The 19,185-nt window shown below is 41.1% G+C and overlaps 1 protein-coding gene across 1 annotated transcript; it reads right to left on the reverse strand.

Annotated features, from left to right (window-relative positions):
- Positions 1 to 98: 98 nt before the first annotated feature.
- Positions 99 to 18,103, reverse strand: SPTY2D1 (SPT2 chromatin protein domain containing 1). Its single transcript, XM_069016908.1, has 6 exons — positions 17,972 to 18,103; positions 9,112 to 9,226; positions 6,079 to 7,674; positions 5,144 to 5,300; positions 4,938 to 5,015; positions 99 to 3,705 (listed from the first exon to the last, which is right to left on the reverse strand). The coding sequence occupies exons 1-6, from the start codon at positions 18,029 to 18,031 to the stop codon at positions 3,609 to 3,611; spliced, it is 2,103 nt and encodes a 700-aa protein (XP_068873009.1). The 5' UTR covers positions 18,032 to 18,103; the 3' UTR covers positions 99 to 3,608.
- Positions 18,104 to 19,185: the final 1,082 nt, after the last annotated feature.

Below are 19,185 nucleotides of genomic sequence, written 5' to 3' on the forward strand. Positions count from 1 at the left end.
ATTCAGGCTGACACTGCCATATGTGAGAGCTCAGAAGAAACAGCAGAAAGTAATTCTGATAAATCTTCCATGAAGTAAACCAATGAGAAATAGCAGTAAAATGTTTAATGCCTGTTAATTTATTGTATACATACTCTGAAAAACTTATATGCATTTGGTGTGTGCTAAAGTATACACTTCTTGACAGCACCAGAGAGCAGTTAAGCTATGTACGAGGTTTTAACCTGATTTGTCACACTGTGTAAAAAGACACTGTGCACACATGATATCCCCACAGAAAAAAAATCATCAGCTAAAACTAGAAGCACCCTTATTTACAAACTAATACTTTAATATTGCATCACACCCACTCACCAAAATAAATAGAAGTACATTCATCACAATTTAAACACCAGTCTCTCCATATATTTATTTTCTTTCTGACATGTTTTGGTCTCCAGAAATATGCTATATCTAGAAATATGCATCAGCTACTAGATTATGTTACAAAATGCAAAAAAAAAAATAGAAAATTAGTTTTCCTGGACAATATTTTGGGCTTTACACAAAAATAAATCCAGATTTCCATAGAGATCTCATATACTTCTTGAAAGATTTTTATTTTAAAGCACAGCACAGAGTTGCACACTAAGGCTTCCTGTGATATGCAAAACCCTGGCCTCCAAAAGACATTGCTGTAAAGTGAAATACAGCTGAAGTGTAAATACAAGACATTTTCAAAAAGTAGTCATCAATAGAAAGTGCCCTTCATTTGATTTAGCATTAGCAGTAAAGAAGTAGCTACCTTAATTGTGCAATCAAAGCCAGACCTGGAAGGGTTTTATGAAAAGTACATCATTTCACACTCTCAAGTTTAAGGATATAGAATCTGAGATAGCAGAGAAACCAACCTTTTTATACTCCTACATTCATTATTTTTTGACACAATTTAGTAAAAAAGGCACATTGTCAAACAGTGAATTAAAAATCTAAAGACCAAACCAGAATTTCCTTAAATACAATTAAATCATTAGCTGAACAACCAATCCTGATAAACCAATGTAAGCATTCTTCCAGTTTTTCTTCACCTCAAATTCAGATGCACTTTGGACAAGTACTGAAATACTGTCATTAGACGAATACTATTAATCTGGCAAACAGTAAACAGATTTTTGGATACAAGGTCAGGAATTAAAAAATTAGTTTAGTTGCTTCCTAGCTGACATACAAATATGCAACAAATATGCAAGCACATTAAAAGCCAAACATTTGTACAAAACAGGAAACCCATCAGCATCCCATGCCAATTATGAGAAAGTACTTCTTGACTGTAAAATTACAAATGTGTCCTTGAATAATTTTTCATATGAAACAGACAAAATTTAAGCAACGATCAACTGTGTGAAAAAAGTTATACAGTGTCTTAGGGAGGCTAGCAGAGTACATTCCAGTCACCATCTAAATGACAAAGTGCTTTACAGATTAAGAAGTTTAACTGATCTTGCATGGTTAAATAATCAGAAAGTGGTGAAATAATCAGGTTTTACTTAACCTGTATTTGTCTGAAATGCAGATTTCTTTCCCAACTGAACCAATTTGAAATTCATATATTTCTTTTGCTTCATAAGATACTTTTTTCTCCCCAATCAGGCAGGAAGTTGCTCACAGATGATATAGCTGTCTGGGTTGATGGACCTTGAGTCTTTCTCCAGCTAAAAAGAATTAAAAAGCACAAACCCAGAACTTGATCATGGTCCCAAAGTTCACTGTCCTGAATGGGTAATTCTAGAAACCAGGAAATCAGGAAATTTTAGATGGCCCCAATGCAGCAGAGAATACAACACACTTCTAGACAGTGAGGTTACACTATCTTGCATGGTCTCAAGTGCACACACTGAGATGCAGTTTTTGTTAGTTAATAGAGAAAGTTAAAACTACAGAGGAGCAACAATGGCATCTTCACCTGGGCTCCATATTAGCTAATACTGAGATAGTTTATATAAACGATGCCATAACTTACATCAGTGTTTTGCTGAGGCAGTGAAATGCTACACCATTGACAGAAAACATCTTAAAAAGGCAAATCTGTTTTTTCTTACATTAAGAATCAGATGTTTAAACTTGAGCAGCTTCCAAGACTGTTCCTTACAGGTTGCTATCTGAACTGCTTCCTAGAAACAGCACTGTTAAAAATAGCCCCAATAGGAAAGATTCCTTTGTTATTTTTCCAAAAGGTAATTTTTCCTTCCCCCCCCTCCCCCAACCAACACCCAAAGCCCTTTTTGTACTTTTAAAAGTATTTCTAGCATTAAAACATAATGGCCTGAAGCAGCTGAAGGCAGATGCTACCAATGGAGTCCTGGAGCTTGAGGCAAAGCTGAGTAATGACACTGGTGAGCCTTGAAGGGCAACTTGGGGAAATCCAAGTAGGTGCAACACCAGATTTGAGCTTCAGGTCTCAGTGCAACTCCTGTAGACTTACATGAACCCTGTGCTGATTGTAAACAAATTCAATTACTGAAACAGTCTTTAAGTGCATAGTTAGAAATAATGTGCAAATACAGGCATTAAGGAAAGTAACTGAACTAACTCTCCTGCTATACATATTATTTTAGGTTTTCAGCTTGCTGAAATCAATAACAAATATTAACTAGTTAACACGATAATACAAAAAAGCTGCAAATACATTCTAACAAAACTTAATTCTAATGTTCCTTCTGAACAGTAAAACTAAGTAGATAAATGACTGCTTCACATTTTAAATAATTGAACACATCAGATGTTTAATGCAAGAAAAAACACAATTTGTAAAAGCAGCAGAAACTGTTAAACAAATCTGAAGATTTACAGGGCAGGAAAAGAATTCCCAAGTATATGCTTGAGCCCAAAAGCACCGGTTACATACAAACACTAGAAATTCCTGGTTTCAGGGTGTGTGTTTCTCATACTGAATTAGACTGGCACTGGAATTCCAGACACAGCAAAAGCCAACATAATCTTTTGGCCATATCCATAACTGCAAAGTTTGCAAATAACATGCACTTTTCTGTTTAGGAATAAAGAGGTTCAAGTTATTTTATGGGTCCTCAAAAGATCTGCAGCACTTTATTGCCTTAAACACCTGTGGGCTGTGGCTGAATTTACACCCAAGCTGCTGCTGTACAGAAGATGACATTTTAACACTTTGAGGCTCATGTTGGGAGACAGAGCAGGATACAGAGCAATCTCTCCAAGTCTCAAGAAATATCAGGGAACAAGAATGCTATTCCTTTCTTTCAAGTGAATGCAAAATTGGTTTACTGGTACATGGCCCACACAGTTCCAAGTCAGTGCATAGCTAGTCAATATTTCTGCTGGCATCTTGAACTGGTTTAATCAGTGGAAACATCTATTAATTTTATTCCATTTAATATGCATTAGTGCATTAATTTCTTCATAAAAAAACAACCCTGGCAAGTATTAAAAATAAATATCTTATTTAGGTCAAACTAAAGCCTTGCTTTTCAGTACTTTAATCCCTTTAAATATTCTTTTGCCCTCTAACAAGCAAATGGAAACTGAAGTAGAATAAGAGATGTATGAAGGCAGAGGGGAGCAGAAACATGAACAAAGTCAACATCATAAGTCAGTTAACGTGTCCTCAGCTTCTTCGACTGTCTCTTGCGTTTCAATTCTTCTTCTTCCCGTCTCAATTCTTCCAAGTCTTCCTGAACACCGAGTCTCAAGCTGCCAAACGAGATTAAATCCTTTACACTGCTACTCAGGACACTTGAGGTTTTACTTCTACAAAAAGCAATGCTAAAAGTACTACAGCTGATTTGAAGAATAATTTCGTATCTTTAATTACAAAATGAATATAGCTTTAAGAAATCAAGATTTTTTTATCATAAGACTAGAATCAAATATTTCAAGAGAAAAAAATTCAAGACTTCTGTTCAAAAATAAAAATTGTATAAAAATATTTAATAAATTTAATACATAAGGTCTTTTTTCTCCCAAAATGCAGCTACTGAAACACATCCATTGAAAAGGTAAAATTGAATTTAACTCAAGTTTTTTATCTCCACTTCCTTTATGGTGCACGTGTAGTTAAAAGTGAGTCAGGAATTCAACTCTGCAAAAGCTCACTCTAAGATGTCAACAGAGAGTTTGGTTAAAAGCAATATCATTTTAAAATTCCAGTTATTTCCCCTAACTCCACTTAACAGACTGTATCTTTCCATGGGCTGCAGCTATTCCTCAGGAGCCAGGAGGAATAAGGACACTGACTATAACTTCAAAGATGCAAGTTTCTCATGCTCAAGGCACCTTCTAAATAACCATATAGGAATTTCAGTTGAACAAAAGAATTTGGTAACTCCATGCATTCCAGTATTTTAACTTTCTATAAAAAACCCTTACATAGCTTTCACAAAACTTGTCCCACCACTCATTAAAAAACAAAAAGAAAATCAGTTTATGACAAGAATTGCCCAGGCCCAAAGGCCAAAACCAATATGAAAATATCATCTTCATATTTTAAATCAGTGACTACAAAATCTTGTCAGCATACTTTTTACACTTCTATAGAAATACAGACACACACACACGTGTATAGAGAAAAACAAAATTTCTAGACCTCAAACTAGCAGAATATTTTAATGTTTGGGACAAGTTAAAGGATTTGGAATTTCAAATGAAATTTGTATTTTTAAAAAGATTTTTTGAAATTAATTAGCTTTGGTTTTTATTGGCTCTTAAAAATCCAGGTTTGTGATAGATAAGAACATACATGACTTATTTAGTGTATCCACCACTGGCTGTATGAGTTTCATCTTTACTTAAGCTTTCTTATAAAAAATTGTAAGGCTTATATACCTCTGCTATAAAAAGCAGATTGGATATTTGCTAGCTTAGCCCTATGACTTCAGCAACAAACAAACTTCCCAATTTGTATCCAAGTTTAAATCCATGCATACCTCCTAGCTTCTTCTTTCTGTTGCTCTCTCCAGCTGCTCTCCATATAACGTAAGGCATAATCACTTTCATCTTTGTACCTGTAAATTAAATATCAGTTTTTAACACTTAAAAAAACCAGCTAATGAATTCATATCTCTTCTTAGGAAGAATAATTACTTGGTCTACTGCTTGTTCTGCAGTATCTTAAAATTGTCACTTTTCTTACCTTTTCCGGTCATAGCCAAATATTTCCCGAATATGTTTTGATATTTCTTCTTGAGGTTCCCCTTCATCTTCAATGAAGTCATCCATTTCAGAGTCATATTCATCATCATCATCATCATCTATTTGTCTCTTGTAACTAATAGGTGGTCTTCCAAGACCTAAATGATGGGAGAGAAGAAAATCATTAATAACATGAACATTACATTAATTTAACAGTACTTCTGCTTGCTATACCTTAGGCACAGCCATTTTCTGGGCTTCAAGGTGGAAAGCTTCTGGCTCAAGTTAACCAGCATTTCTCAGGAATTCAGCAAGAGGAAATACTTCCTCTGAGTTATGCTAGAGATTACATATCAGTATCAGCAATGGCATCCTGAGGAAACCACTTGACAGATACCTGTTCTTTGTTCAGGATTTTCTAGTCACTTATTCCCTACACTCCACACTGCTTGCTCCTGATCAGAAATAAATTTTTAGAACTGCTTGTCACTGATAAGAAAATTTGCAAAAACACTGAAATGTAAAACCTGTGACTGATTTTTCATGTAGCCCTTCAAGCATCTGTCATTTAAGACGCTACAAAGTTTTACAGACCAACTATCAAGCAACGCTGGAAGCAAATCCTTCAATTCTGCTCCTTCTAACAGCATTCATATACCAATATCCATCACAGGCTGCTTAGTTTCCTTTCATGTGATACTTCACACCACCTGTATTTCAAGAATTATGAACATAGGTAAAAATAAATAAAATAAATAAGAAGTTGCTATATTTAATTTTGTTTCAATTATTAGACTGTTCTTATCTGAGTTTCACTTTTTTTTCCAATTCTTCTCCCTACAGGGGGACAGGGCAAGTGTGCAGCTGCATGGTGCTTAGTTGCCAGCTGGAGTTAAACCACAACAGTAAAAAATTCTTTGTTCTATAAATGCATACCTTGAGGATGAAGCACAGGTCTATGCCCTGGAAAAGGTCTCATTCCATTCATCTGTCCATTGCTAGGTCTTGTGACAAGGTTTTTAGAAGAAATCGTTTCTGACACGACAGTACACTTGGGTTTTACAGCTGTGCCCGGGCCACTGCCTGGTCGCGCAGGTCCTGTGCTTGTGCTGATGCCCGGCCTCCCTGGTCCAGTGCCCAAGCTGCTGCCTGGTCGCTTGGCTCCTGTGCTTGGACTGACTCCTGGCCTTCCTGGTCCTGTTCCCAAGCTGCTGCCTGGTCGCCCTGGTCCTATGTTTGTGCTGCTGCCCGGCCTCCCCGATCCAGTGCCCAAGCTGCTGCCCGGTCGCTTCAGTCCCATGCCTGAGCTGCTGCCCGGTCGCCCAGGTCCTGTGCTTGAGCTGCCCGCCGGCCTTCCTGGTCCCACGCCTGAGCCACCCCCCGGTCGCCCAGGTCCTGTGCTTGAGCTGCTGCCTGGCCTCCCAGGTCCTGTGACTGAGCTGCTGCCCAGTCGCCCAGGTCCTGAGCTTAAACCACTTCCTGGCCTCCCAGGTCCCACACCAGAATTGCTGCTTGATCGCCCCGGTCCTGCACTTGAACCGCCCCCAGGATGTCCAGGTCCTCCTTTTCCTAAGCTGCTGCCTGATCGCTTTGCATTGGAGCTGATTCCATGTTGAAGGGCTGCAGGTTTTCCTGGTTTTGCATGGGCAGACTTTTTCAGGCTGGATTCTTTAGCAGATGGCAGCCTCTGAGCCCCATTGGCCATGGGTTTTGAGGGTGGCACGTGAGAGCTTGAGCCAGACTTTCTAATACCATTGACAGGTAATTTACTGTGACTGCTACCAGTAGAGCTTTTTAAGGAACCATTTTGTGAGTTTCTTTCCATTTGATCAAGTCTGGAAGAAGATGATGACCGTGGGTGTTTTTCAGTCAATGCTGGTGCTTTGGATTTCTTATCAATACCACCCATAGAAAGTGACAGACTGCTTTTAGATGTGGAATGTTTATCTACTGAGCTTTTATTAAGTTTTGCATTTACAGATGCTTTTTGAGAAGACAGTTTTTTTGAAGAACTGGATATCCCTGCAGGCTTAATCTCCTTCTCACTTTTCTTATGCATTTCTACTTTTTTGTTTTTGCGTCCCAAGAACTCCCTCTCTCTCAATTCTTCTGCTGTTCTGGGCCTCTCTTCCACCTTTTTCACTGGTTTTATTTCCACTGGTTCATACTGTTTCTTTTCAGCAAGCCTCAATAGCTCTGCAAAGTTCAGAGGTGCTGGTGCACTTTTGGGAGGTGCCTTTGGTTTCACTGCAGCTTTGGATGGTTTCTCTTCATATTCTTCTTGCTCATGCTCAGATTCTGTCTGACTGTATTCAAGTTGCTCAGCTTCATCTTCTGTTGCATACTCAGCCTCTGGGGCCTGAGCAACATTCTCACAAGTCCTCCTCTTTTTAGGCTTCTCTTCAACAGGAATGCCATTATAACCATAAAAATTATCCTTTGTTCGTGAGGCCATGGCTCTTGCCTTTCTGTCATGTTTCAGTTCAATGCGCCTCGCCAAGAGCTGCTCTTTCTTCCTTCTTTCTTCCAGTGCTGCAAGAAAATCAGGAGATAGTTATGCAAAAGCACTACTTTTTATTTCAATATTTTCCAAACTAAAAACTACTTAGGACAGTAACTTAAAGATAACTGCCTAACAGCTATCCAAAATAGTCCAGGAAAGTGACTACAGGTCTGCCAACAGGGCAGGCTAACCCACCTGTATCAGCTGCTCCAACAAAGGCAAGCAATGAAGTCAAATGCTGCTATAACAAAACCCACTAAGGCTTTTTTAGGGAAGCAGCTTTCCAGGATGCTATGAAAAATATGGACAATCACTGTATAAGAGGTACAGAATTTATGGGATCTCTGGGTAGCAGACAGAGTTCTGAGACTGAGCAGGAGAATCTTGAGGCTATACAGAACTTACTATCAAATGTTGAACAGAGGTTGAAGAAGGGGAGGGAGTAAGTGTTGGGAGATAAGAATTGGAAAATAGTCTCTGTGTGTGTGTAGAGGGATATAGGGGAGAGAGAAGCAGCTGAACACAGATAAGCAAGCAGCTGGTCATTACACATGTTTGATAGGGCACAGGGGTCTATCTCCACAGTCTGTCCTACATCCTTACTGTTCTGCCTTAGCTGTTTTCTGCATAAGTAATGCTCTCTACCATGTGCCTGTGATCTGCTGACAAGTCAGATTGAACCAGCTGGTGAATGAGACATCTAAATACCAAATACTGGACAGATGAAGGAGTGGGGGCCAAATACCAGAAAGATTCAGAAAAAGTAAAAATTCCTAGAAAATGGATTGGGCTACTCATATTTTGGGTGCCTGTAAAGGTACCACGCCTTGTGTTATTCTATTGTCAAACGCTGTGACAGCACAGAGTGTGCCAGCATGCCCATGTGGAATTCATGCCTAGTCTTGCTTCTGGCTGGACCTGGCAGTAGCGATAAGGAACAGACTCATGACTGGCCCAGGAGGGGAGGAATAACCTGGGCCATCCAGTCCATTGGATTTGGTTACCTTTAACACAACATTAACATCAGAAGCAATGCAGTACTAGTTTATTCCATAGACTACTTAAAGGCAATACAGAAGTGGAAAAATTGTGGCTCAGACTCTTTAAAATTCAGACTGTATTGATACACTAGACTAAGAGACAACAACAGCAACTCTTTCCATTTTTCACACAGATGAAGCTTTTCAAAGTTAAGCTGACAAAAGTTCAGATAGTTTTTTGCTCTTCACTCTAACTGCTTCTGAATCTCTAACCATAAATGCTAATGTATCTGATTAATGTTTAACTCCTTAGGAAAGCAAGTAAACATCCCTGGTCCTTACTTAGTTCTGGCTTTCCCTCAGAATCAGTTCTATGCATAAATTCCAGAAACAGATGTGCAGCTATATTTCCAAGAACTTTGAATAAGGTGACAAATACCAAAGAATCCATGAAAGTCTCCCATAGGAGATATTTTGTACTTTTACCTTTTTTCCTCTTCTCTTCTTCTTGCCGTCTGAGAAATGCTTGCACTGCTGCAGACTCTACACCCTTGACTTTGGGAACTTTTTTGGGAGGACCAACAGCTAAACTGTACCTTTTCTGCAAAGAACAAAGAAATATGTCAGAAGAGTTAAGAAATTAAGAGTTTAAAACTGAGGAGTTGCATAACAGTCCTGTACTTGGCTTAAGCCCAGAGATGATACAGAGTAAACAACGAATTGCCACTGAAGCTGAGGGTCATGCTGGATACATTTGACTCACAGCTGTACTTTCAGGCTGACTAAGGAGCAACCAGCCCCAAGTCCTCGGGATAAACTTGCAAGCTAGAAAGTGTCTGGTCCAAGGGAGTACAGGTGTCTTGAAAAATATTTTGAAAGGTTGCTTTATAACCATCAAAAGAGCAAGAAAACCAAAGTCCAGAACAAGATATCAGCACTAAGATAAGGACATCTCTTGTCCTTACCATTGGCCAGCAGCCAACTACTTCACCCTACAAATACTGCCATCAGGATGGGCCTGATTTGAGCTCTGCCTGAGCTGCAGCTTAACTGGATGCCAGGTGACTGCCTAGAGCAGGGATGCCTCTCAGGGTTAGAAACTTGGTGCTTGGTCCTTACCTGAAGGTAAGAGATCCTTCCTTACCCAAGGCGGAAAGACTCCTTACTCATGACAGATGCTCAGTAGGTGACAGAGGCTGTTGCATCAGTATTATGAAATTTTACTAATCCATCCACTCCAAATTATTACAAACACAGTATGGATAATTCCATTAGATGTATACTACTGACCAAGCCTGAGACTAAGAATGGATCCAGCCACTCCTAGCTCCAAATGGAGTTTAGAAAGCAAGGAATCCACTCAGAACCTTGTGACTCAACAGGACTGTACTCTTTGCATTGCCAGTATCTGAGAATCACTCTAAATGAACTCATTAATGAATGAATTTGAACTCAACCTTTTTTGTATGTTTCTTCCATTAATTGATAAGATGAACCTTGCATTAAACTTATTAAACCTCATCAAACCGCTGTTAAACTTCGTTAAATTCCAGTGAATTGTCAAATCATTATTTTATCTCAAAATACATTGCTGCCTGTGTTTTGAGTGAGGTACATTCTACTCATCCACAACAGGGGCTCACTCAGCTTTTGGAGGGAATGAATAGGAAACCAGAAGCCAGGTAGGGAAACAAAATGAGTGAAATGCATTAGACTATTAAGGAATGCAATGGCCGCATTAGTAATGGAATAAAAGTACTTCAGTTTAGCCCTAGTCTTTGACCAAGAGGACCTAAAAGCAAACTACAGCCCAAGCTGCCAGTCAATTGAATTCCAGACTGCAGGTTTACAGCTCCATTTTCAGCTTGCTTGTGGATACTCATTTCAGTTTCAGGTTACCTAATTCAGCAAAAATAAGTAAATCAACTCAAAAATTTAATCACTCCAAAAGTTGGAATTGACTTCACCAGCATAATTAGTAGGTTGATGTATAACCAACAATACTGATTTAAGTTCCTGCTGGCAGTGATCTTAAACACAATACTGTTGTACATCAAGGAGTTAGTGATCCACACACGAGTTGACCTGAAACGGTGCAGGCCTGCACTCCACTTATCACCTGAGATCAGTGTGACCTCAGCACTGTGACAGAATACACAGCCCCCAATGGCACCTGGCACTTACAGCACTTGCACGTGGTATAATTTGCCAGGAGAAGAGAAGGCTCCAGGGAGATCTTGTTGCAGCCTTTCAGTACTGAAAGGGAGCTTGTAAGAAAGATGGGGACACTTTTCAGCAGAGGCAGTAGCAATAGGACAGGGGATATTGGCTTTAAACTAAAAGAGGGTAGATTCTGACCAGAAATTGTTTGATGAGCGTGGTGAAACATTGGTACAGATTGCCAAGAGAGGATGTAGATTCCCCATCCCTGGAAACATTCAAGGCCAGGTTGGACAGGGCTCTGGGTGACCTGATCTGTTTAAGACTGTCCCTGCTCATTGCAGGGGAGTTGGACTAGATCACCTTTAATGGTTCCTACTCTGTGATTCTGTATCTCATTATATCCTGAGGTAAAGCTGCATGTTTTCGTGTTAACATCTTTTTCCTTGGCAGAGGAAATGATAAATTGAGCTATTAACTGCCCAGGACATACTGCAAAAGCTCTAAAGACTACAATACTGCTCATCTGCAACACAGACAGGATTTGCATGGCCTGAGGTCTGTCCAGTGCTGCTCAGCCTGGGGTTCCAACAACTGAACAGGTGTAAAGTTATCTACACTACCCCCTTTTTGCTTCTCTTATATCCAATAAACATTACTTAAATCAGTGTTAAGTGCCCAATTGCCTCTTACTGGGTTCTGTAACAACCACTTGCACTAGTGTGCTACACATGTTCAGACACTGCCTTTCACAAATGTACCAGATTGTGCCTAAAATGGGGAAAAAGAGAAACTTTTTTAAACTTCTTCCCACAAACAGAATCCAGAAGAAAAAACAAAGCAATGAGAAAGAGACAGTTGCAAAGATAAATACAATAGAAGGCAATTAAACCCAGAAGCAGATGGAAAGCAGAATATATTTAGGAACAAAAGAAACCCAAACCCGAGGTTTGAGAGGGTGGGGGTTTTGTTTGTTTTATTTCAGAAGTAAGCCAACAGATTAAAATCTAAACCAAGATCTCCCACGAGACATTAAGATTCTCACCAAATGAAAGAGATGTGAAAAACAGACCCAAATTTAAAAAGTATCACTGAAGAGCCACACAAGTCAGCATTTCTATAAATATCTTCCTATCCTCATAAAGCCTTATGAAACTTAACTAAAATAATTAAATAAAATATCTGGTAAGGAGACCTACATCCAAATGTTTTAGAAGCAGTAATCAGGCAGGCTGGCAGCATATACCCTATAAATGTCCATGTCACACAATGGAACCCTTCATTCTCATTTCTGATTAACTGATCAGCAGCACATGAATAGATCCTTGGATTACTTTAATTACTAACATGCAAACCCATAAATTAGCTTGAATATACATGCACTAAGAAGCAAGGTTTGGAGGCTCATTTCTAAACTGCACCCAAAACTGGCTCCAAGAAAGCAGCTGGTATTGTAGCTGCCCTGTAGCCTTCTTGAGCAGTTTCTGAAATGACCAGAGCATAATTACAAAGATGCACTACCCACATACATTGTATATTAAAACCTGCCATGACACCTCATCACATTAAAGACCTACTACAGCCAAGCTCATTTACTGAACGTCACCTCTCTGCAAGAAGTTCACCACAATCTGAGAACCGATTTTGTTGTTTGCACCAAAAGTATTCCAAGACTTGTCTGCTCAGGACACCTGAACTGTGGTGCAGCATTGTCTCAGCTTTTGCTCAAATGTGGCCCATGGCTCTGTGTCCCAAAGAAATCTGGCTTACTCCATTTTAACTGGAACAGACAGAGAAGCAAAGCAATCCACACATTATCAGTCAAAATCCTGTCAGAAACAGGTTGAAGCTAATTAGTACATTAGAAATTATTTGCAGTACTTTGTAGTATACTCATCTTAGTATAATGATGTCTGTGTCAATTATCTTACAAAGTTAAACACATTGTGTTTTGCCATTGGTAACCTAATTTGGCAAAGCTTCATTTAATTATTCCATTTCAACTGTATCCTCAGTTTTGAAAATTCTGTTTTAAAAACTGTGTAGGACTCAAGCATCTTTTCCAACCTAAATGATTTTGTGCCTAAGGAGCACCTTTGAAAACTGCTTAACAGCAGGGACAAATGTAGATTGATCTATTCTGTTAGGAAACCTTATAAAGAATTAAAGTGATGGGGAAGCAGTTTTCAGGCTTTGTTTTGCTGCACTGTGACGAACAGTGTCCCATCCAGGAGCAGGTTTGTAAAGCAGCTTGACAGACAAGCTCTTTTCTGACTGGCCCTAACATGAAAAATCACACAAAATAATTTAAATTAAGTTTTCCCATCAGTAGCCTTTCTTAATATTGAGTAACAGCTGAAGACACAGCAAAACAATTCATAAATGAATACCCATTTTCTGTACTATTGCTAATATACGTTTTGTTCACATTTATTTAGCAATAGCATAAATTAATCTGCTGAAGTGTAGTCCTTTTAAAAGCACTGAACCATACACATGTTCCACAAATACTAATAAAGTGTTTTACATACAGTGCAAATGAATATGCATCAGATTGCATGTAAACCAGGCAAAATAAGCCAGCACACGTCACTGTACCAGCTGCACTACTCTGGCTTTTAATAACTATTGCAAAGTTGGTTAAATCAAAAGAGGAATAGAAATGTTTAGCCTTTTAGGAAAGAGCAGGTCAAGCTGTTCCCAGAACACTTCACTATTCAAGTTGTGAACAGTGACTATTTGCTCTGAAGTCACTGACTTCCTACAAAATGTAGCACTTGATCCTGATAGAGTTGTAGGTGCTTTGATGTCAGCATTCAAGTACCAAATCTTGGACTGTAAAACAGAATTTACAAAATAATTGTAAACTTTTTGGCACTCAAAAAGTGCCCAGACCAAATACCAGCACCAGAGAGAAGTAACAGTAGTAGTATTGCCTTTAACAATGGTCAGTATTTACACAAGTGGCAATGCAGGAGATCAATTCTGCCAAGCCTGATTCTCAAGGAGAGCACCTGGGCAGCTCAGTTACTGCAGTGGGCTTGCACATGCAATGCAAAGACAATTCCACCTGTGTTATCCACTACAGGCAACTTGCAGAGGCTCTCACAGGCTGCAGATTCTTTTATTTACTGTTTTTCACTAGCAAGTAGTGACCCCTGTATGATGTTACAACACTTTCCCTGTTCTTCCTTGTCGTTTGCCAAGACATGTAACTTCCAATGGGAAGTCCCAGTTTCCCTTCAGTGTATAACTTTCTGGGAACATCAGGAATGGTTCATCCACCACATACACCCTTGTTTGTGTCACTCCTCTCACAATGCCAGTTCCTCAGAAGGCAGCTTTCCACATTTGAAGTGGCCATTTGTGTTCACTGCCCAGGGGCCTCTGCTGTTCATCCTGAGCTGGTATTTCCAAAGCTTCTGCTACAGACTCACCACTGAGTTCCCAGCAGCTGACTGCAGAGAGACTGTCTTAGAATACACACAGCATGACTTCTCAACTGCTGCTTTCAATATCTGGTTGTGACAAAGTAAATAGTAAAAAGTATGTTTAAATTTGCCTCCCTTCAGGTTCTAACAATCCCTACCAAGAGAAAGTTAAAATACTCTTATTGGTAAAGCCTATGAGCTCATACCATTCTCCTCTCCCAAAACCAATTCAACAGGTTCATACATTTTATTCCTAAAAGAAGCAAAAATTATTTTCTTCCAATTTTGCAACTGTTGCCACAACACTCCAGCAGAACCATTGGCTGTAAAAAAAGCAGAGATTTCTTCTATTAAATGTTGCTTCACACAGGAGAAAAAACCTGAACAGATACTTTATGCTTTCCTTTTTGTAGTGATATTGTGGTCCCCATTTTCATCTGCTTTTGCAAAAAAGAGACCAGGAATAGGAAAAGCTGAATATTCTACTAGTCAGCATTTAAACCTCAACAGTCTGGAACTTTACTATCAGGTCAGTCAAGTTGAGAGTAGAAGTCCTCCTCGTCCCTGCCAACATTTCATATTGTGTATCTTGCAGTCCCTCCTGTGGAGGCTGACGCAATCCAAAGCATTTTAGGCCCTGTTCTGAGGCACGTTTTAAGCACACAATAAATGCACACACATCAATCGATGGGAGTCTGGTCCTACAGCAGCAATCTGCACTTCACAGCCATTCCCATCATTTCACATGCAGGGCTTCTTTTGCCTGTGGGCAAACGCTCGATAATTTGCAGATTAGAATTCGATGGGCAGGCTCTGTAACCCAAGGCCCTCTGAACAAACTCTTGGGATTCTGTTAGTGTTTCACTTCACAAATACTTAATTCCTCGTGGCTATTTGGATCTGTCAGCTTCACTGGAGGCTGCTTCATATTAGCCTAACTTAAAGTGAGACCGCAGCAAGTGCTGACGTGGATGACAAGCTCTTTCAGTTTTGCATCACCTCTGTGTGGTTAAATTGTATCAGATTTCTGTAAATTCCGTACATCGAAGTTTCACCCTCAGCTGAAAGGAACTGGGAGCAATATGAGATGTCTATAGTGTCATTAATAATTTATTCGAAATTATGGTGAAATAAAAGAATGACTTGCTTCCAACTGTCAAGGTTGTTTTTTTTTTTTAAGATGCAATAAAATTTCATATTTTGAAGAACAGCTACAATAAAAATATCTGAAAGTGCTTCACCATGTCATGTGAAACACATGGCATAACAGAGTATACCAACTTTACCAAAAAGAGTGACAGAATGAATTGAAACCTTCCTAAAGTCAACATTAAATCTCATAATTATTATGTCTAGCCAAAGCAAGACCACACTGAAAATCTAATGAACTGCTAATATGAGCACAGGTAACAAGATACAACAGTGAAACCCCTATGGAATATTAGATGATAAAACCTGGGGCTCTACTCAGCAACTGCCATGAACATGATTAGCAGCACATCATTAATAGCTTAGACAGTAGGTCATATATGTACTGTTTTATTTAGAAACAAAACCTGATGCAACTAACAGGGCACCAAAAGGCTGATTTCAGCAACGTTCCTTTTGAATCTGGATTTCCATAGGGAGATGAACAAGCAGATTCGTTTTGACAGGGACATGAGGTAATATCTGCTTTATCCAGGCCCCTCTTTTATAATACAACACCACTTTATTTATTAAAGTTTTTATAGTTTCCACTTTGAACTAAACACTACCTGTATAGTGTGTATGTATATTTATATACATTTTGAATATACACTACTTGTTCATGTCACTATTTTTCATTACAAAGGGCATGGAGTATTTAGTTTAATGCACTGTAAAGTTTAAAATAAACTTCTCAGAGAGAAATTCAGGGGATATGCTCATTAATGCAAGAATTAACATTTCTGAAAACCTGGTAATTTTACATACCAGTAAATTGTGTAATTAGTCTATATGGTGTTTTTAATAAAACTATTTAAAATTAATTATGTTCTTATATAAACACATTTACTGTATTAGCTTTAACGTAGTGGAGTTGTTTAGATGTCCAGTGATTGTAAAATCTCCATGGGCTCTCTTTTAAAGCCCGGCAGCTGCAAATAACAGCAAGAAGTGCCAAGCACAGCTCTGCTTTTGCTCAGAGACTGGGGCCAACTTCAGAGTTAAAAGCTACACCACTAATGTGCTAAACCAAACTGTTTCAGCTATGGATTCAACTGCACTCTCACTCCATGAGTTAATCAGGAATTAGCAAATCCTAATGCTGCCTTTTCTAAAAAAGAGGAGCTAAACCCTCATCCATTGCACAACAAGTAGGATCCCCTCCCCCCACCACCACATCTGCAATGGAGAACATGGCATCATCATGATTTGAAACTACTTGTGATAAAAAAGTAGTGGCACACACAGTAAAGCTGCATGGGAAAACTGAGAATGTAAAGAGAAGCTTTAAACATCTAAAATAAGAATTACAATAGCTCAGTGATACCTTAGTGAAACAGCTGATATAGTGAAGACTGATAAAATGGGCATTTAAATATCCTAAAGTATTTCTACATTTGTTGTTGTACTATTTATGTTACAAACCAGATTCCTATGTAGAGTCAGAAACGAATTAAATGTGCCTAAATATTAAAAAGTATATTTTATAAGATTTTAAACCCACAGTGGAATCTGATTAATTTCACATCTACCATATGGTTGGTACATGTTATCAACTGGTCACGCTATTAGTGAATATTACCAAAGTTTTACTAATGATACAGAGACACTGACAAACTCACTAGGTCTTACACCACCAAAATGAAGACACTGTACAATTGAAAGTAGTTTTCTTCTGGTTTTCCCAGTTTTTGTTAACCTCTCATTTACACTGGGTTTAAGCAAAGTAATCGTAGGAGTAGACCTCTAGCACTCTGCTGAAGAACAAACAGAAGAAGTGTCTCCCTAGCTGCTGGCTACCAAAGAGAAAATATTTTTATCCAAATAAGCACGCATGACTTATAATTTGGGTCCTCCCAAAGGACTCAAACCCAGGATATTAATGTATGAAAAGGCCACGTGCCCTTCCTACTGCCAGACTTCATCCAGGCAAGTCAGTGGGTTATTTCATATGGGATCCACATGTTACTGATAGCTTGAACTAGAACACAAACTGCTGAGGTACAGACTTCAGAACAATATTAACAATTTTGCAATGCCTTCCACCAATCCTCGCCGCAGCGCCGGTACACGTTATTCCTTCGCGGTACACACAGAGACCTCAGACAACGCAGACCACTCACCCAAAACTTGTCACTTTGTCTCCGACCCGCACTTGAGACGTGGCAGAGTTGTGTTTTCAGAGCAAACAAAAGGACTTAGCCGACTTTTAGCCACTGCCTTCCCCCGCATCACCGCTCTGCTCCCGGGATCCCGGCACTTCCAGACCGGGAGGCGCAAGCCGCGGCTGCCCGCTCCCAGCGCGGGGGTGCCGGCACTTGTTGACGGAAGGGGCCCCGCTCGCCCGGGCCCCGCTCGCCCCCTCCCCGCACACAGACGCTTCTCCAGCCCCCAGAAGCGAGCAGCCCCGGCTGGCGAGGCGAAAGGCCCGGCCGAGGCCGCTGCCCGGGCGGGGGCCGAGGCGGAGGCGGGCAGGGCTCCCACGGCCGCGGGGCCCTCCCCGGGCCCGACCGCCACCGCGCCCCGGCTCCTCGCCCCCCGGCAGCCCCAGCCGCCCCCGAGCTCACCGGCACCGCGTTCAGCCCCTGCTGCTCCGAGGCCATCACGAGAATGTTGCGGAAATCCATGGCCGGGCCGGAATACGGGGGGCTGCGGCAGCCTCCCCGCTCGCACCGCCCGCGGTCCCCCGCCCGCCGCCCGCTCGGCCCCGCTCGCTTCCGCCCGCTGCCGCCTACCCTTTATATAACCTCGCCTGGCGCTGGCGTCACTTCCCCTGTGGCGGAGCCTCTCCACGGGAAACGGGGCTGGGAAGGGGGAGGGAACGGGCAAGATGCCTCTCGGAGCCCCGCGGAACGGCAGGGCCTGGAGCTGCGGCGGGGTCGGCCTTATGAGACCAGCGGGGCAGCCCCCGCCCTGCCCTGCCCGGCCCTTCTCGCCGCCCCCCGCGCACAGCTGGCGCCGATGCCGGGGATTGTCCCTCCACCCACCTCGGGTTCGCCCCTAAAACGCCTTGGAGAGAGGCTGTTTGCGGGGGCATGGAGTGGTGGGATGGGGGGTAACGGTGTCAAGCTGATGGAGAGTAGTGTCACGGAGAAATTCTTTACTGGGAGGGGGGTGAGGCACTGGAACAGCTTGCCGAGAGAAGTTGTGCATGCCCCATCCCTGGAGTGGTCAAGGCCGGGTTGGATGGGGCTGGGGGCAACCTGGTCTAGTGGAAGGTGTCCCTGCCCACAACAGGGGGGTCAGAACTAGATAATCTTTAAAGATGAGTCTGTGATTGTCACCCCCGACCTTGGCATGGGGATGTCAATAAAACAGCAAAAACTACTTTTTTCTTTTTTCCAATAGCAGCTCCTCATTTTTCAGTGACCGTGAGAACTGTGGGGTTTTGAAGGGAAAAAGCCTTTTTGGGGCAATGGCCAGTCGCTCCAAGTGCACCCTGACACCTGCCCCCATCCCTCCTGCATTCCCAGCTGCCAACTCGTCCCTGCCAGGCAGAAATCCTGTAACAAAGGAGCAATATGGATTAAGTTTCCTCAGCAATCTTTCTTGGCTTATCAAGGCTTCAGATACAGTGCTTGGCTTAAAGGGGTGTCACAGTTACTTCAGCAGTGCGCTCCCAGCTGCAGGAATACTTCCTGATAAACAGGGCTCCCAGGAGCAATGCTGACCAGCAGAGTGGCCAAACAAAATGCTCTGTGTGTGTGTATGTTCAAATATTTTTCTAAGTCTGACAAACCAGAAAATTGTGCAAGAACACCAGCTGACTGAAGACTATTCC

The sequence above is a fragment of the Aphelocoma coerulescens genome, chromosome 5 (assembly GCF_041296385.1).
Source record: "Aphelocoma coerulescens isolate FSJ_1873_10779 chromosome 5, UR_Acoe_1.0, whole genome shotgun sequence".
NCBI classification, from domain to species: domain Eukaryota; kingdom Metazoa; phylum Chordata; class Aves; order Passeriformes; family Corvidae; genus Aphelocoma; species Aphelocoma coerulescens.